The 20,391-nt window shown below is 35.2% G+C and overlaps 1 protein-coding gene across 1 annotated transcript in view; it reads left to right on the top strand.

Annotated features, from left to right (window-relative positions):
- Positions 1–20,391, top strand: part of FMN2 (formin 2) — a gene marked incomplete at both ends in the record, with an annotated part of 160,041 nt that overhangs the window by 109,023 nt on the left and 30,627 nt on the right. Inside the window, 2 exons of the mRNA XM_080615867.1 lie at positions 5,547–5,639; positions 19,327–19,378. Of these exons, the coding sequence (XP_080471993.1) occupies positions 5,547–5,639; positions 19,327–19,378 (145 nt within the window). The remainder of the gene's footprint in view (positions 1–5,546; positions 5,640–19,326; positions 19,379–20,391) is intronic.

Here is a 20,391-nt window from a genome sequence, read left to right as displayed (position 1 = left end):
ATAATAAAATGTCTAATCTTGCAAGGTAATTATTAACAAAACACTATAGAAACATTAGTGGGTTTGGTCAATCCTATAGTTATCTGTACAGGCTGTCATTACAGAAACAGCTACTGTTTTAACTAATTCTTTACTTTTGCCTATTCATTAACAGCTGTGCATCCACAAATTCTAGTTGTTTGTTCAGCTCTTACTGAAAGGGTTAATTGCCGCAGTCATGCAGCATGCAGAATGCAGACTCCTAAACCTAAACCAGATGTAAACTAAAGCCAGCCTTTCAGTCAATCTGTGAGTTATGTTTTATTGTCCTTAAAACTCCAAACAAGGAGCTGTCAATGGAAGCCCTTGAAGACTCAGCAGTCCTTAGTGTAAGTCTTTACAATTCCCTCCCCAAAAAAATAAATAACTAAAGGAAAATTAAGAGCTCTTTCTGTACTTGTGGCCGAGTTCATCAGAGCTTGTCTTTTGCTGAGGCCAGTATTGTTTCCTTTAGGTAAAGTCTAAGCTTTCTTTTGAAGTCACAGATTGCAGTTTTATGGAATCCAGAAAGCATTGAGGAAGTTGTGAAAACAGTGGTTATGCTGTTATATGCTTTAGATGATCTTAAGGTCCTTTCCAATCCTAACTATTCTATGATTCTATTCCCTGTCCATGGCAGGGGGATTGGAACTAGATGATCTTAAGATCCTTTCCAACCATAACTATTCTATGATTTTATATGCTTTTCAGGAAAGTAGGACACAAGCACATCTTCTGTAGGAATCTGAGTACTCGGAACCTCTAAAATTCAGGACATAATTTCAAAACTTCCTTAAAGATTTAAAAATAAATAGTCTATCACATCTCAGTGCAGCTTGTGCTCTCAAGTACCTTAAACAGTCTCGAAAATACACATAAATTCTGTAGGGCTTCTATAGATAAGTATGTGGTTTCGGAAGTGCTAAATTAAAACAGCCTAATGGACCTCTTAATTACTCGCACAAGATAATTGCCAGTGTTTTGGTGAGTTGGTTTGTTTGGGGTTTTTTGCTTGTAATTTTTGGTTTTATGTTTGAAGGGTGTTGAAAGAAAAATCATGCTGCCCATTATTATCCTGACCAAAGACAATACAGTAAGCCTGGGAAGCAGCTGATCATCTGCTCACACATTTTGTTCAGAGACATATTTTGGACTCAGAAGAGATATGTGTTCCCAAGGGCTAGAATTTAGTATCCAACAGAACTAGATGGAAAATGCACAGTAAAGAAATATTCTGAATCTTGAAAACATTCTTTTTTCTCTTTTTCAAAAAAGAAAAGCGACTAGTGTTGATGAGACAGTGCATTTTGGATCACTTACCAGAATTGCTTACTTGAAGTGTTAGTACAATGCACATAACATTTTATGACTTTTCTTTTAGTTTTCTATATGAATGTCTCTTAATCACCTGTTGTGAAATCTTAATGAAGGCTGTTGTGAAATCTTTTACACTTTAAATATATTGACCTAAAATTTAAAAAAAAAAAAAAAAAAAAAGAATATGAAAGCTAACACAGTAGCTTGGAAAAATGGCAATAAATTGTATTTTAATATAAAAATAGAGAGTAAGATTTTTGAGATATTGGATATGGCTGGAATAATTTTTTTTTTTTTTTTTTAATCTCTAAATTGGTTTTGAACATGCATATTCACATCAAATTCCAAATCAAGAGTCTTTGAGAGATATGGGCAGAAAGATACCAGTTTGAATTGCCCAAAATTTAGAAAGTATTCCCACAAGAATCCATTGCTTCTCTGGAAAATCATATACAGTCCTCTGCAGCATGTATTAGAAGATTAAATTAGATGGCCTATTGGTCTTCTCCATTTTTGAGATTATTGCTTGTATGTTAAAATTGATTTAGAGGGTTGGAGGAGTGTATCTGCTCACTCCAACTTCTGCTTAGGATATGAGATCTTAGATCAGTGTATGAAGGCTGGGTATTCAGGACTACAGGGAACAGAAACCTTCACCTTGCTGCAAGTTTTTCTCTTTCATTATTCCTGTTCAGGCAATTCCATGTTGAAATAAGCTTCTACCCAGTGCTTGGCTTTTGTGATTGCTTACATAACTGATTTGTGGTGCCTTGAATACCTTTCAGTTCTTTCATTATAAGAAAACTTTAAATCTGCCTAAAGTAAACTAAGCTTAGGAATACAATAGGTTTGTCTGAGTTTTTCAGTTTTATGCACATCCCCCAAGATGAGAGAATAACTGAATCTGTAAGAATAGGGATAACAGAGCAAATTTTAAGCGTGTTATCAAAAGAGATACAAGCTTTTTTCAGACAAAACTTTTACAAACTCATCATGGCCAACCCTTTGCCAACCTATTCCTTTGATATCTGGGATATTTAGTTGTGGAGAGAAGTTTGTTTGAGAAATGAAGCTGAGGAAAAAAAATCAAATATTGAAGACCTAGTATTGTCACATAGCTGGGTTTTGGGGTTTGGGGTTTTTTTGTTTGTTTTGGGGTTTGCTTTGTTTTTTTCTGTTTGGTTTGGTTGGCTTTTTTTTGGGGTAGTTTTCTTTGTTTTAGGGGTTGGGTTTTTTTAGTTTGAATTTGGGTTTGGTTTTTTTGTTTTTGGGGTTTTTTAAAAATTTTTCACCTCCGCTTTGCTTAGAAGTTATTAAATACTCTTCTGTCACAAGCATTCAATCTCATGCAAATAGTGGGGTTTTCTACTGTACTGACAAATTAAAGAACATGATAAATGAGTGCCATATTCAACAGGTTCTGCAGGGAGACTACAATTCCAGATTTGGTGCTCTGGAGAACTGTGAAACTTAGGAATAGTTTACAGGCCTTTAATTCTCTAACGAAGAAAGCATCTGATGAACTGGTTTGTTTTGAGCATCATAGCACTGATATTAGTATGATCATAATGACAGAATTTATCCTGTTTTTAAAGGCTGGATGCTACATATGATACCCTCCTTTCTGTAAAGCAGGAGAAAGGGATTTTCGCCTGTGTTTTCTTTTGTTTTTTAAATTACTTAGTCATCATTTGCAATTCAGGAAGAGGGACCTGAAGTGTTATTCTTCTGACCATCTCTTATTTTAGTCTTTTAACAGGGGGAGAGAAGGAACAAACAAAAAAAAAAAAAAACCCACTCTACAAAAAATTGGAAAAAGAAAAATTTAATTAACTGCACTCCTGCTCCCTCACCTCAAAAACAAACCAACCAGGGAAGAGTTTCCAGTATCTGAATGGTTAAAGAACAGACATTTCTTTCTGGCAATATTACATGTTTCTCTTTTCCTTAGCAAGTTGAATATATAGTGTATCCCTGCATTTCCTTATAGACTTTGAAAAGGGACTGCTTCAGGCTATTGGCATGGGTGTAGGCTAAGATTTTTGGTGGGTATTTATCTTCTTAAGATCTATATGCATCTCAAATCAGCTGAGAGATCAGTTCATTGTGAGCTGCAGACATAAATTCAAGAGAGCATGATGTTGTACTGCTGTGAAGAATGTAATCCATATTCTGGAGAAAGGTATGGAATTTCACTGATATGAAATGTTATTGTAGGTTCTGCCTCTTATTTCTCAATAAGAGAAAAGAATAACAGAAATTCTATCATATGCTCTAAGAAAAACTCATGGTCGTTTGAATCCCCTCTGTTATTTCAGCTATGTTGATGAACATTTGGTTAAAAATTACAGGCTTGTCCATGTGACTATATTTGTGGAGTTTCTTTTAGTTTGTTTTTCATTTCTTTTTTTTTTTTTTTTTTCAAAATTGCTTCAGAAACAGGGTTACCTGTTTGTTAAAATATACCCATGCTATTTTTTATTCTAAAAATCTTCTGTTATTTATTTCTATTTTGCTCTAAGCTTAAAAAAATAATAGTAAAAGAAAATTTAAATGATTAGTGTCACCCTGGCTTTAGTGCACTTTTGTGGCTTTACCAGTTATTTGAGACAGTTTGCTTTTCAGCAGATGTGCATTTTTAAAATTGTTATTTCTAATTGTCTTTTGCATATACACAACCATGACAAAAGATTATTAACCAGTCTCTATGATATCTAAAGCTGCATTCTTCAAAGATTTGCCCCAGGTATAGCAGGCCAGACAAATAGTAGAGTAAAGGTGAATCAATTTATATAACTAACAGAAAGGAGTGATATGACTACCATAATATATTTTCAGTTTCTCGTTGTTGTAGCTCGAATGACTAGGTGCAGATTTGAAGTGGGTTGACAGACCAGCATTTGCCAAATTAATGAACCTGTGGATCTTTAACTATGTTGTCCTTAATTGCTGTACCATGCCCTTTTGGATATGTTATTAGTTTCTTGCTGTAAACTAGAGACAGATTATAAATTTGTGCTTGATGAAGAACAAGGTGACATTGATTTAAAATATTACAGCACCACATTTTTAGAGCAGATAATGGTGGTACATGAAAGGCTAATACCTGTTACTTCTAGTCTTCAAAAGCAGAATATAATTCTCATCAGTAGATATTTTCATTGGTGCAATTCAATAAATAATTTATATTTAAAGCAGATAATTATGATAGTACATTTTACTGCCTAAAGTTAAATGCCTAACTAGTAATTTGTATTTAAAGACATAATAATAGTCCTGTTTTTCTGAAAGAAACTTTGAAGAGTAAACAAGGAAAATTTGGAATTTTTTGTGTATGTATGTACACTTTTAGTGGAAATTTTGAGGCAGAATCAAGCAGGATTCATTTCCATTAAATGATGGGAAGTTACCACAGCCTAGAAAGATTTCTTCTATAGCAGAAAAGAGAACTTAACATTCTCCTAAAGTAGTAACGTCAAGTCTGTTTTTTACCCCAGACTAAATTAGCTTGGATAGTTGTGGAAGCACAATGGTACTACCTCACCAATGAACAATCTCTGTCAGGGCTGCTTCTGTTTTCAGCTTCTCTCTCCTGATCTCTAGTGCAATGAGAACAAAGCTGTCCTCCAAGATCTATCACTGAGTTCAAGCCATGATAACTGTACTCTTATAATCTTTCACTTTAATAATTTTGTGGTTTTACTTTTGAACAATGCAAGGAACTATACTACATATGCAGTTTTATCAGGTGTCATGCCCTCATCTGGCCTTATTCACTAAATTAAGGTCCTTCCTACTACGTGGTTCAGATTTTTCATCTGAACTTCTGGGCTGATTCAGTTACTGTTACTTGGGGCTAGGTATATCATCACAGCCTGTGATCTGAATTTATAATTTAGTTCCTGTACATTTCAGGTCCTTAAATTTGTCTTTCTCCTTTAACACAATTGAATACTTTTGTTCATTTTTGTTACTAGTAATCTAAACTAAACACTGGCCATAAGTTATCTGTATATTTTGGTCAAAAATATTCCACTAGGAATGTAACTATTCCTGAACATATTGTCATAGTGTTTGTACTTGAACTAGTGCATTTGAGGCACATATTCCAATGGTTTTACTGGCTATGCATTAAGTTGTGTCTTTTATTTGAGTATACAGATCCATACTATGATGTGCCATCCTAAACTAATCTGTTACTTCAATTTCAGTATGTGAGACAGAAGCAGCAAAAGTTTATCAGCTATCACTAGAAGAGCACCTCCAGCCTTTCAAAGACAGCATGGAGCAATTCATTAGTCAAGGTAAATAATGAAACGTCACTTAACCTTTTCATGACATTTCAAAGGAAAGTTATGGGAACAATGTTTATACATTGTGGGAAAGGGACTGTTTATTTTGGCATTATAGAAAGATGTGGATTAGTTTAATCAGATGCCACACGGTTCTAAAAGATTTGCAAAATGATTCTGTTGTAGTGTAGGTGAGTCACTTTGTTTTGCATGACAGCAAAGACAAATGCTATTGGCTTGAGTGCATGATCTTCTGATAAGTTCAGCATTCCATTAGAAAACAATTTTACAACCTTTCTTCCTTGAAAAATTATTGAGCTGGATCTGTTTCATTAACTTCTTTCCAAAGAGATGATTCTTTTTTATGTGCCAAAAACATGCAGTAAGCATAGCAGAAGTAGTTAAAGGTTTTCCAGATATAAGGTAAATCCATATGAAATACTTGGATGTGATTAGTGGAAAACACTGCAAGAGAAAATAGATTAGAAATACCCATGATGAACTAACATTCTGAGTGCTAGAAGGAAAAAACTTTAAAAATGAGCCTATGCTTTTAATACTTTAATAGACCCTTCTTGTGCAAGACTATAGGGATTATGGATAACTTTAATTTTTGGCTAGTGGAATATCAGAGAATCTCCTGCAATGCTACTCCAAAGGAGTATATGTGCATTTATCACTTTTTGATACAAGTCAGAATCCAGTGCATCAGGGTGACAATGGCTTCATTTGTAAACAAATGTAATTTTAATTTCCTTGACTACTTTGATGCTCATTCTGCTTTGATATTGCATTTTATAATAAGACACACCTGTTGTCTCCTGAACAGGTAAGTTATGTGAAAAATTAATATCTAGTGCTGATTTAATAGAGCTGTTTGTTAGCCTAGAGCTGTGATAACAAGCTACCAAGTATAGAAATCATTATTAACTGAATGTACATTATGTTTGAGAGGCCAGTCAGATATGCATTAATCTCTTCTGGGTTAGAATACCCTTGACCATCTATCCAAATATGATAGGAAGTGAAGTACGTATGTTCTAGTATATACCAATCCATGCTACAGGACTCTCAATTACAATTAATAAATTGAGCAAAACAACCATTTTGAACCATCAAATATGAATTGATGTTTTCTAAGACAAATGTCTGTTAACCAAACCTAGTAAACTGGTTGTTGTCACCAACAGTAGTAGGTATGATGTAATTTAAAACTAGATTATGATTATGTGCATGACAAATAAATGTTACAGTAGTGGCATGATTAAACATGTAGCAAGTGTTTTAAGTTGGGTTTATATTATTATTTATATATAGAGATAGACAATCACAAACTACAAATCAATCAGAGATCACTAGGTATACTGAAAATCGTGGTATATGCTTGCATATTAACCTTAATAACAGCAGGAAATACATGAGGATTATATTTCATCAGACTTCATCTGCTAAATGTCTTGCATTCTTTTAGAAAACATACTTTTAGAAGTATCTGAATCTATACTTTAGATTGCTTTCTGATACCCACTATAACTTCCAAAGCATAATTATATATAAACTATAGAGTAATCTGTTCTGTTTTTCAAGAAGATGGGATTTCCTTTCTCGATTATGTGCCTATATTTTAGGAAAAGTGAGAAAAAAGAGGACAAACAAAAGAAATGCATCTCAGCTATTAAGAAATTTACTGTGTTCCCTTTTTAACAGTAGATATTGTCAGGTAGTTGACAAAAGGAGAAACCCACAATGTCATGAAAAATATCACTATTGCATTTTATTGAAAATAATTGGAAATGTGTACTGTGAGCACAGTGGGCTGTGACTGAACTATTTCTACATTTATTTAAATCTGTAAGGCCCATTTTGCAGAATTCTTTCCCAGTGTAAGAAAGACAAAGGTTAACATACAGGAGAAAAGAATCCCTGGTTAAGTTCCAAAAATAAAGTAATTTTAAATACCTTTCATTATGAAATCCTTTGTTTTTACTTCATGAGATTAAATTCAGACTTGAAAGAGGCCATGTTTAAAGCAGGATTTCTCTTTCCTGTTCAGTGTTTGACAGGCTTTTGATCTAGATATTTTTTCTAAGGGCTTTTGCTGTTTATGTAGACATAATCGATGAGTCTTTTCAGCTAGACTGCACACATGATCATTTAGAAAAACAAAGGGACAATTCTTGGCACCTTTTGGGGATTTGTGTTTATATAACATATGCTTTGAGTAAAGAAAAATCAAGCTTTAAGTTTTTATCTTTTCAGGTCCCAGTTTCTCTAAAGTCAGAAAGTTTTAACTTATAATTCAAATGAAAAGCATTTTTCATAGGGTTGAATAATTTGGCATGTTTATATGATGCCTTTTCAGAGTAGATAACTTCTGGGTCTCTTTATGAGCGGAAGTTAAAAGTAGCTAGTTATTTACAGCATATTCACTTCTACTTGTTGCTAGCAGCTAAAATGGAAAATGGTTTTCCCATAGGCAAGAAAACTTGGACATCAAATTAAATATCCTTGGCAAGGGGTGAGATAGGCACTGCTTTATAAGAATAGTTACTGTCTGGCACAGTTATATAACTTTGAATTAAATTACTGTAACTAGTCGAGTTGTTTGTTACTATTGATGTATAAATAAAACCCCTTTTTTAATATTAACACTTTTAGTAGATTCATCAGGGACAGAAAAAGGCTTCTATGTTACTAGCTTGTAAGGAGAATTTCATTTGAGTGATAAAGAAGAGGAAGAGGCAAGAATTTGTTCAGCTGTAATGTTTTAGATGAAAACGCTAGTGATATATATGACTGAGGCTGGTTAGCATTTGCCTTGCCAGCCTAGCCAGTAGGTGAAATAATTAGCATATTCATTAAAATATACAAATTAGTGGAAGAATGCCAATCCTTTTTCTGATGGACTTAAGGGTCATTATTAAAATGATCATTCAACTTGACTCAAACTACCTACACTAGCTTAGCAGATATTTGCAAGCATGTTTGATCCTATGCATTTGATTTCTGAGGGTTTATTTGCCTCAAAACCTCCAATGCAATCGTCTCTGTTTACCCATGTTTTCCATTCTCTTTTTGGGTCCATATGCTGCAAATCATCAATCACAAAGTAGATAATGTGGTTCTTTTATTTTGACAAATATTAAGACTTTTTTTTTTTCTCCCCAAATTATCCATAACCACAGGTTTGTTTTTTTTTTTAAAAAAAAGAGCTACTTCAAAAAAAGAGATTAGAGAAAAATTTTCATAAAATACAAGGCTTTAAAAGTATATTATTTTGTTTGTTACGTATTTCTAACCATTTCTTTAAGGATTTCCAAAATTTGAGTGATATAAGCATGAAACTTGAGTAATAGTCCTTTTCTGAAGAAAGGTTATTCAGACTGAACTGCAGGAATTTAAAAAGTACTATTTGCATCTCCCCAATATAAGATATCTATTCCCTGAAATTTCCTGTTCCTTGAGTTAGTCCCCGCAAGTTATCACAATTTGAATAAGATAAATTGTAAAGAAATGCACTATTTGGGAGCCTTGTCTCCCTTGTTCCATATGTGGTTGTGGGTAGATAGGGACACAAAGACACCAGAGATCACATCCACAAGTTTGGAAAGCTTCAGAAATAATTTCTTTTCCTGGGGGAAATGTCTGACACATGGGATGGTGGGGAAATACTGAGGATGCTAATCATCATGCATTTTGTAGAGGAATTTCATTAGCAGTTAGTAATCCTCTAACCTTGTCCCCATTTGATAGGATAGCCAGCTCATGTTGAAAGAATTGTGTGTTCATAAACCTCAAATGAGTCTCAGTCCCTTGGTCTTAACTGTAGTTAACTCTTCAGTGAAAAGCAGTCTTTGGGTGTTTGCTGTTGGGACTCCGGTCAGGATGTGTAGTCTTGTCAGCCTGATAAAGCAGGAAACTTATGATAGGAGGCAGCAACCATCACTCCCTCAGAAAAGTAAATCTGGTTTGGGAACTGGGAAGAGGCAATATATTGGAATCATAACTTTTCCACTGAGATTCTATAAATTCTGCAAATGTCACAGACTTCAAATCTGAGCAAGTAATTTGATATCATATTCAGAAGCCAAACCAGCATAATTGGTTTTCGACTTTAGAAACAGCTTTATGGTGTAGGAAATTTAAGCACTAGAATGCATTGTTTTTAGAAGTAAAATCATAATTTTGTGATGTTTAGCTAGTTCATTTAAAAACATTGCAAATAATTCCAGTATGATTGTAAGTCTGGGGGTAAAAGGTAACCATACAACCTTTGGTTCTTTCTAGTCTTATTTTACAAAATTCTGCAGTTCTGCTCTTCTTAGTGAATGCCGGCCCCAGGTTTCATTCTCCTGGACCCAAAAATACAGACCCAGATTCTCTTGATCTTGCAGAATAAAGACGCTAAAATTATCCTTTTGGGTGAACTGTGTGGAACGATCTCCCTCTCTTGCCAGGAGGAGCATTCAGGAATCCAGTTTCCAAACTGTTAGTAAATGAATGTATAAATCACAAAGTGTGTTGTGTTTATCATTGTAGCTGCAACCAGAAAGTTGGCCGTGACTTTTTCTTTAGGTCAAGCAGCAAAAGGCTGTGCGTCGTCAAATGATGGATTGTGAATGAGCCTAAAGTATCAGGCTGAATCCTGGATGGCTGGGCTCAGTTCCTGGCTCCAGAAATACTGTAGATGATTGCGAAATGAACGCTGCTAGGGTAATCTTAATTTTGGCTTTTTCTAACCCAGAATGATTGATTTTACAGATTCCATTTTCTTAAATGTTGTTTTTATAATATGATTAATATAAGGGAAAGTATAGTGCCACTTCATATTTTTTCTAAAAATAATTTGAAGAAAATATGACTAAAACACCATTAGGAATATATATATATGAATAAATGTTTTTGATTTTCTTTAAAAAAATGCACTTTAAGGTGTTGGTTGTTGATAAACTTATATGGAGACACTAATTTTAAATATTATTATTATAACAACAAAAATATTCTCATTACTAAGATTTTTTTATTTATTTGTTTTTCATTTTATACAAAAGTGTTGGAGGGTTATAAAAGGTGAGCAGCACAAACTCACTAGGACAAAAGATGCTGGAATTCCCACTTAAACAATTCCACGATTGTTTACATTTTTATGTTAGCATTCTTTTTGCTGGATTATTGAAAGACGTTTTAAATCTTGTTGAGTGCTGAAAGTATTTTTTTAATCTCACAATGACATCTTAATGCTAATAAATAGTTTAATGTCAGTATTGTATAAACTTGTCCCTACCTCAGATGTCAGCACCTCCACCCGTGTGCATTATTACATAAAAATCCTAATTCAGATTGTGTTGTATTTGTAACACTAAACAGGCTTCACTGAATTAGCTGCACTTCACTTCGAAGTCCATGAAAGGCCAAACCTTTTGACTGCGACTGGCAGCTTCTTGTGCCTTTGGCACAGGACCTTATTTAATCATTTTTGCAGGCATTAATACGATTGCAGACCACACAGGAGTGATAGAGTAAAAAAAGTATTTCGGCATCACTTGAGGACAGATCAGTGCATGAGTGTCACAATAACACGATATAAGTCATCCACCTTAAAATATTCTGAATAAATGCATGTGGGTCATCCACAAGTTTTCTGGGCAAACTGTTCCAGTGCCTCACAACTCTCATAGTAAAGAGTTTCTTCCTAATATCTAATCTAAATCTCCCCTCTTTCAGTTTCAGGCTGTTACCCCTTGTCTTATCCCTATGTGCTCTTATAAAAAGTCCCTCTCCAGCTTTTTGTACGCCCCCTTTAAGTGCTGAAAGGCTGCTGTAAGGTCTGCCTGAAGCCTTCTCTTCTTCAGGCTGAGCAACCCTAACTCTCTCAGTCTGTCTTCATAGGAGAGGTGCTCCAGTCCTTGCATCATCTTCATGGCACTCCTCTGGATTTGCTCAAACAGGTCCACCACCCTCTTGTGCTGGGAGCTCCAGAGCTGGATGCAGTATTCCAGGTGGGGTCTCATGAGAGCTGAGTAGAGGGGGAAAATCACCTCCTTTGACCTGCTGGTCACGCTGCTTTTGATGAAGCCCAGGAGACAGTTGGCCTTGTGGGCTGCGAGTGCAAAGTGACAGGTCATGTTGAGCTTCTTATCAACCAACAGCCCCCAACTCCTTCTCCTCAGGGCTGCTCTCCATCCATTCTCTGCCCAGCCTGTATTTCTGCTCGAGATTATCCAGTCCAGGTGTAGGACTTTGTGCTTGGCCTTGTTGAACTTCATGAGGTTGGCATTGGCCCACCTCTCAAGCCTGTCCAGGTCCCTCTGAGTGGGATCTCTTTCCTCCAGCATGTAGACTGCACCACACAGCGTGATGCCATCAGCAAACTTGCTGAATGTGCTCTCAATCCTACTGTCCATGTCACCAACCAAGATATTAAATGGCACTGGTCCTGATACTGACGCCTGAGGAACACCACTAATCGCTGATCTCCACTTGGACATGGTTGATCACAAATCTCTGATGATGACCATCTAGCCAATTCCTTATTCACTGAGTAGTCTGTCTGTCGAATCCATGCCTCTCTAATTTAGAGACACTTCATCCATCAGTTCCCTGAAGACTTGCGGATGCATCTCATCAGACCCCATGGATTTCTGCACCTTCGGCTTCCTTGGTCTCAAACCTGATTTTGTCCTACAGTGGATGGTTCTTCATTCTCAGTCCCTGCCTTTGCCTTCTGTGACTCGGCCAGTGCAGCTGGAGCACTTTCTGGTGAAGATGGAGGCAAAACCATCTTATCTTCTTACCAGACTACTGCCTAAGATGAATCGAAAAACAGTAAACAGCAAATGCTGAAGAGAGTTCACATCTTGAAACACAACATGTATGAGATAGGACTTGCCCTGAGATTTTTTTGTTGTTATTAATTAATGTAGTTATTAATTTGAAGTCAGTCTCCTTTTACAGAGTTTGTTGTTAATTTTTTTTTTTTTTAACTTTTTTTTTAACTTTAAACAAAAGATGAACTTTCAGTGCTCCTGTATTCACTGAGAGTTTAAGCTGTGGTTCCATAGATCCTGGTCATAATCTATAGAACTAGCATATAATTTGAGTTGTTTCTGTTGTGTGAGAGTGTCATTGTGAAAGTGCAATTGGTTGGAATCAGTACGAATTTGTATGTGTTTAACTTACCATAGGTGTTGAAAAAAATGGAATAACATAACTGGGAAAATGTCCAGCATATTAGAGGCTCTATCCCCAGTTATCTTCAATAGACTAGGGCCAGAATGAAGTATTTAAATTGTTCTTTTTCTTGTATGTATGAAAATCTTAGAAAATGAGGGAGAACGAGTTGATATTCTTCATACTTACAGCCTTCTATGACTTTGTCATAGGAAATACAGAAGGATGTAAGACTCTTGCTAGGATTTCTCAAAGAAATCCTACTTTCTTCTCTTGCACAGCTTTCTTAGCATGAAAGTACCTGATAATAAACCATCCAAATGTACTTGGACCTTTGTTCCAAGTGTTTACAAGTGTAAATAAAAGTTCTTAAAACTATAGCAACATAGCTCTAATGACTCATTGAAAAGGCACTGCGTCTGTCAAAAAAAACCTCAACCTCAAACCAAAACAAAAAAAAGCCAACTGGCTTCACTTGAAAGATATTGGAAAGCACATTCATAGCTAATTATAGACAAATACTAGTTAACACTTTAAATTAAGAAAGAAGAAAATAGCTTGAAGATTCAGGACACAGACAGGCAGATGAAAGGATTCTTGTTGCCTTCCATCTGAGATCACTCAGATGTATTCCTGTATTCAATTACCTGAGAAGATGTGATATTCCCTTAAGAGATCAGGAGATCAGAAGAAGGCGGTTTCGTGCATCTTCTTTCTCATAGCCCTTTGAAACTGGTTCAGCAGAAATAGCTTAACTTTCAGCAGGGTTTGAGGCCAGATGTAACTACAGACAGTAATCTCTGGATCAGGATCATACCACAAACTAACAGCAACACTTTCTGGTGGAACAAAACCTTTGAAAGTACATTTAAATTCTGCTTGAGTGGATCTGCAAGGTCTACTTGGAATGATTTCTGAATTGGAACAGAAGGGTCAACTTGGTTTGTGACTACTTTTACCCAGTACATTTGCACATGAAGTTTACTCATCATTCTTACTAAGTTGTTCACTTTGAGTCTTCTTTTAATGAAATTCCTGCTGTTATTGCTTATTCAATTTTAAGCTTAAATTTTAATGCTTTTAATTTATTATTTTTGGTTTTTACAAAGTCGCTAAACATGAGCTGCTGTCATCATTTAAATATTAATGACCATTAACTTTTCTTTAAAATATTCCTCAAAACCCACTTCCTTTTTGATAGTTTCCACCTAAAATGGCTACTTATTTCTTCCCAGTGCTGCTCATGTTCCCAGTCACGTTAGTCTTACTAAATAAAACATGCAGAGAACAAAGAACAAAATCCAAAAACTGGGGCAAAGCACATTCAAAAGAGCTTTCTGCTAATCCTGGTGTCTTTGCTTATTCTGCTCTTGTATTTCAAGGTATTTAAAACCACAGTGTTGAATAGTAAGCTAATTGCCAAATAGCTGTAAGAATAGCTATAAGTATATTTTGGTGTCTTCTGGGGCATTTGAAAATACACATACTACCAGAGAGAATGGAGGATTCTCTTAGGAGCATTGGCGGAGATCTTGTAAACTCAAACCTTAGGCCCTAATAATACCAGTGTAATTATCTGCCCTTGCTCATGGTGGTGGTTCATCCAGTATCCTCATGACCTTTGTCAGGCACCTCACATCCCTCAGATATTCGTGGATCTGGGTAAGCAATGACAGATGAACCACCAGATGTTCCATACACTTTTAAAGAAAGTCTATTCTTTTTTTTGAGGCTGTTTTTGGTTTGGGTTTTTTTGAGGTTTTTTGGTCTGCCAGAGATGATATTGGGTATATTTTCAAAGTCTCAGCTACTATTCGCTAGCACCACTGTGAAAAAAATATGTCCTCTTTAGAGATCCTGATACATCTGTAGCAAGGAACACTTCATAAAAGTGTTAGAAATAGTTTCAGTTGCAGAAAAGTGAATTATACTGTTCTGCTGAAGGCCATTATTTTCTGGAATGCATGTATATACTTAATTTTGTGAGATGCTTCTGATTTTCATAAATGCATAGGTCACTTCAGTATGGCAGTTCATATGCATGCCTTTGCAGAAGTTTATAAGTAATCTTTGCAGGACTCTAATCTAAAAGACTTGGAAGAGCAAACACATGGAACAATGGCATGAATCAGTCTGGAATGTGGGTTTATGCCGATAATGAGAGAACATTTGTGAATTAAGGTAATGATACTTTGTGAGGCATTGTTGGAAAGCTCATTTTGAATTGCATGAAATTTATGAAACACAAAAAGTGGTAAAAGAAATTTGAACATCTGATGTAAATGTTGAAGAAATACATATACCCTCTAGTTAAAAGAATTGATTGAAGAGTCTTGTACAGTACAGTCCTCATGCTTGGTAAGGCGTGACGTAGGGAGGAAGAAATGTACTTGAATTTTGACCAAATATACGAAGTATTTAGGAAATATAGACTTTACTACAAACAAAGACCATCTTTAAATAATCTGAAAGTGTCTTAATGGAAAAAGCAGGCAAACAGTGGAATGTCATCCAACAAGAAGGCGTTAAAGATGCTTTCAAAGCAAAAAGTGAAAATCTAAATAATTCATTACGTGTTGTGAATAGTAGATAATGCAGCTTTTTTTTTTTTTTTTTTATAGGGCAGTGTTTTTCAATATGACCTGAGGTTATTTTTCAACTATATGGTTTAAGTAAATTTTACAAATATATATGCCTTCAGGATTATGAAAGCTGCATATAAAGCCCTACAATATATTGAGTGTATGCAGGCAGAGATATAAACCTAAGTTTTACCTCTGCTTACTGATGCAGTACATGAAATACAAAGGCTAGTATTTCTGGGTATGATAGCAGAAAATGATCGTCAGAAAAGTCTGCAAACAGTCACTGCTATGGTCAGCTGTCAGATTTGGAATATATATGAAAGTAGATATGGCTACTGGATGACTGCAAGACATCTTTTGTTGTTTTTCAAAGAAAATAAAGCATTCTGAAGTAATCTTGCTATAGAGGGTAGAGAGAATTTTTAGTGGCTTAATGGAGTGTTCATATCTGCTCAGCTGCCATGGTATCCCTGGAAATGTCCAGTTTTCCTCTATCAGCTATTGCCATAGTAGGAACGCTGTGGTGTAGTGAGGGATTTTCTCCTTTTTACTTCACCTGTTGAAGGAGTTCTTTTTTGTAAAAGGAAATGCACTTTTCTTCGAAGCCTGTGCTCCCAAGGTGGATACCTTGCAGCTGCTATTTAGAGCTCAATTGATATAGGCTGCCAAGAAAGAAAAACAGCAAATCGGTGCCCTTCAGGTACTCGCTTTACAGTTATGATGAACTGTTTTGGAGGAAGAAGTGACAGTAAAGATGTATTATATTGAATTAAATCGTAAAGTCTAATTCACTCTGGGACACTTCAACTAAATCTGCCGTAAGTCTGATTTATTTTTTTTCCTCCCCTATTCAAACAGAAAAGATGGGTTGAAAGCAATTTATCAATGGGGTGATTAAAAGCCAAATACCAGTAACCACTAATATCAAGTGATCCTATTACTGGTCAATTCCTCTAGCTGCTTCAACATATAATACTTATTCCATTGTAACCACGTGATAGTAGAAATTTCATGGTTTTGATAACAGGAAGCTTTTTTCCCTTGCTGGGTAAATCTCAATGCATGTCTTTGACAAGCCATTGTCTACAGCTTTCAGATGTTCCCTGTTTACTGCAGTTATCTGAATATTTTCTTTGAAGAGGGACAGATCCCTGTGTGTACACAGCATGTTTTCTTCTTTCATTGGTGCCACCTGTCATCTTGTGAAAGCAGAATATTTTTCATACTGTTCTTTAACTTTTTAGGTCTAGAAAAATGAGACAGCAAATGGATTGCAAATCAGATTTATACTTGAATAATATCCTTCTGATAACATGCAAAAGATTTAGAAGTGTCATCACATATTTGGAGCAGACTACAAGGGAATTATTTTCTAGGGAAAGTTCTTTCCTTGCAAGATTGTTTAATGCCAATAGGTGATCTGATGCAGGATGAAATCTCTTTCTGTCGGTTATATTAGTTGCCTTATGCATATGTGCTTATTACTTTTTAAGAAAATGCTATTACATGTACCTGTATTATTCAGGGATTCTCAAGATTCTTTTTGTTGTATAATACCCATGATCTATGAAATGATTAAAAGTGCAAATACCTGAAGTTTTGGTGTATAGTTTTTTCTTTGGGGAGGGTGTGGTTTTGTTGGTTTTGTTTTGTTTTGTGTTCCTCTTTGGACCATAGTAAGTTTCCTTTTTAATTGAAAGAAAACTTGCACTCTTTCAAAAGTAAATTGTGGAATATTTACTCCTTGGTGGTAGGTAAATGTTTGTAAGCATGTGCAGAACAGTTGAAATAAAGAAAAAAAATAAAAGCCCAGAAAACTAGACAGCTCAGGTGGTGTTATACGCCATCAATTCTGGAAATTACAAAAAGAATTATATGCTACGAATATAATGTAGATACTAAAAGACTGTCCTGCGCTGGAACATGCTAGCCTCTATTTCCAAGCATTGCTTAGCTGCGAGGGGTCAAAATTACATTTTTCAAGAACAGAATTATTTATTTTAAAAGTTGTATCTGCAGGCACTTAGTAAAAGTGTTAATGCAGAATTAGATATTGGATCTCCCTTCTGCCAGGGAGCTTGCGTGCAGTTTCTTCTCTCTTACACCATATGGATTTATAAGTCATACCTTGACTTTCAGAATTGAGGTATGAAGAGAAAAAAAATAAATTAATGGAATTCTGTCAAAGCTGCCAGGTTTCACCTGGTTTCATATCCAAAGTAAGGCAAGGCTTTCAAAGAAAAACTCTAAGTCAGACGAGATTCACTCAACACTGGGCCCAAGTTCACTCATAAAGATTGTGAGCCTTCACAAACCTTTTGAAGAATCTGGGCTGAGTTTCAAGTAGGTATTGAAACCTGTAATCAGACAGGTTTCACGTGCTCTTGAATTTCTCTGAGAATGTTTACCCAGCTCTCCCTTAAGTTTTCTGTGGTTTGCTAGAATTTTTTCACTTTCAGTAAAACAATGATGGAGCCTGAGTCTTCATGTTATGGTTAGTAGATACAATATTTGCCACTGTAAACATTCAGGCACTGCTCACCCTACTCAGCAGAATACAATATTACTACAATGAAGAGAATTTGAGGCATCAGTCACAGCTCTGATCCTTGTTCTTATTGGGGAAAGAATATGGAAACTCCATTTGTGTATCTTTGCTGTAGATTTCGAGTATCTATTTTAGTGTTAGTGTATGTTTTTAAAGTGCTGTTGGCTGAAACATTGTAACAGAAAATAGTGGTTGCTTTTGATCCCTGGTAATTCCACTGTTTTCCTCATTTTTGCCAAATGTAAAATCAGGATTTCCTTTTTCAAAGGTTGTGTGTCTAAAATGTAGAAAAATAATTTTGATTAATTATTGTTGTAGAACTATGTAGGGAAAGTGAAATGAAAAATAGATTTAAGTTTTTTTCTTCTGTTTTTCAATTTCAATATGAATTCTGTACCATTGACACTTGGTTCCAGAACAGTTCAGAATCTCTTCATGTCCCAAAACCCACTGACTTTTGGGAATCCTAAAACTCTCCTAGCAAATTAACAGGCCAGCAATCCAGCAGAATGAAAAGGAGGGACAAGTTCCAAACTAAAAAGCTTTTGGCTGAAGTATGCAAATTTTAATTGGGATTTAAGTTGTGCTACCAGAATGAGTATATAAGTATAAATCTCACCTAAGCACACATATACAGAGCGGTTTGTACTATTTCTTTGCACACTGGTGATGCCTAAGTTAATATGCATGTTCTTATAGACTTTTTCATCAGAATACTCACCTAAGTTAAGTAAAATAGGTACAAAATAAAATATGAGAAAACACATGTTAAATAGGTCATTTTTTCACCAATGTGTGTCAATGACAGTTTTGTACTTCGATCACCGAATGTTAATTTCCTTTATATAAAAGCAGTCATGTTTTCGACATGGGCTCACTATAGCTCTAAGGCTTCACTAACTGATGTGTGTGTAGGGAGATGGTGAATGCAGGGAGAAGGAAGAGAGCTTTATTTGTGACTATCAAACAATTTTTAGAAAAACTGAATTTTTCCTGCTCTTCACTCAGCTTTTCTTGGTAGACCAGTTCCTGTATTTGTTAAGTTTTCACAATAATTTTTTAAGATCTATTTTTAAATCACTTTCATTACTTGGTTGTTCTTTATATTACTGCAAGATCTTTTTTGATTTTCAAAACTTGTTTAGAGATTTTTTTGTTTGGGTTTTTGGTTGGTTTTTGTCTTTTTCTTAATGGGGATATGCTATAAAAATTCATGTAGTTTTGTTTGTGTTTTGTTGATTTTGGTAGTGGGATTTTTTCTTTCAGAACTGATGTACATGAGTATATCCTCATGTGGTTTCTATACGCTTTTTATATGTAATATTTACAAGGAACATTACCTTGAAACAACATTATATTTTGCCTTGTAGTTAATTCTTTGATTGTATTTTTACAGCTAAAACAGACCAAGAAAATGAAGAAAAGTCACTGACAGAAGCGCATAAAAGGTAAGAAAGAACAATGTAGTAAAACCTTTCTCCGAAAAATATGTTTTGGTAGATGTTGCTGTCTTGGCAGACAACATTACTGTATTTTTGAATAGTGAAAGAAATGCACTTGTCAATTTGAATATGATAATTAGGAAAAAAGAAATTGAAGGACTATAGGCATGCAGACTACCTTTACAGAAATATTGCACATGACTTCTGTCTTTTGGAAAATGCATGTGCCTTACATAAAAATAAATTCAGAATATACTATTTGGAATAAGAGAAAACTGTTCATGCTGCAGCAGAATTGTGATAATTTGAGACACACATAGCATTTCCTATACAACTCTTATTCATTAGGTACTGTTTTGTGTGCTTATAAAATGTCTGCTTTGAAATAATCTGTTTTTTAATATACTAAGGATTTGTATAATTTAATGTGATTTCCTTTGTAGAATTGCTATTAGATCTTCAAATATTTCTTTTGTGGCAAAAAGCAAAATACCTCATTAAATTTCATTACAGATGTGTGTAGTTGGGAGAGTTTTCAAAATTGGGAACTTCACTGCATTCCACACTTGTGGTTTCTTCTGATTTTTGCAGTGTTCTCCAGAAAGAGCATTTAAATGGGACAGATATTTATCTGTCCGAGCAAAAGACCTAAACATGACGCACACCATTTTTAGTCCAGATTTAGTGAAACTGATGGTCTGCATTTGTTTTTCTTTCACTAAAAATAGCATCCTCTTTTTTCTACCAGTTACAACTGCCACTGAATATATGCTAATGAATATAATCTTTATACATGCCCAAGTCTGAGAAGTCCCTCAATAGAATTCCTGTAAAATATGCCACCATAAAAGGTTCCAGTTTCTACTATGGTTCATTAGCCATGCTTTGGCCCTGATGCCCAAATTTGCCACCTGCTGTAATGCCACAGTGCAGTTGATGTCTTTTGTGGTATAGAACAACATTTTGTCTGTATTCCCTTGGGCCACATACTAAAGATAGTACCTGAAAGGAAGCCAAGG

The sequence above is a fragment of the Psittacula echo genome (assembly GCF_963264785.1).
Source record: "Psittacula echo genome assembly, chromosome: 4".
NCBI lineage: Eukaryota > Metazoa > Chordata > Aves > Psittaciformes > Psittacidae > Psittacula > Psittacula echo.
Note: the sequence above shows the minus strand (reverse complement) of the source record. Positions and strands in the feature narration are given on the sequence as shown.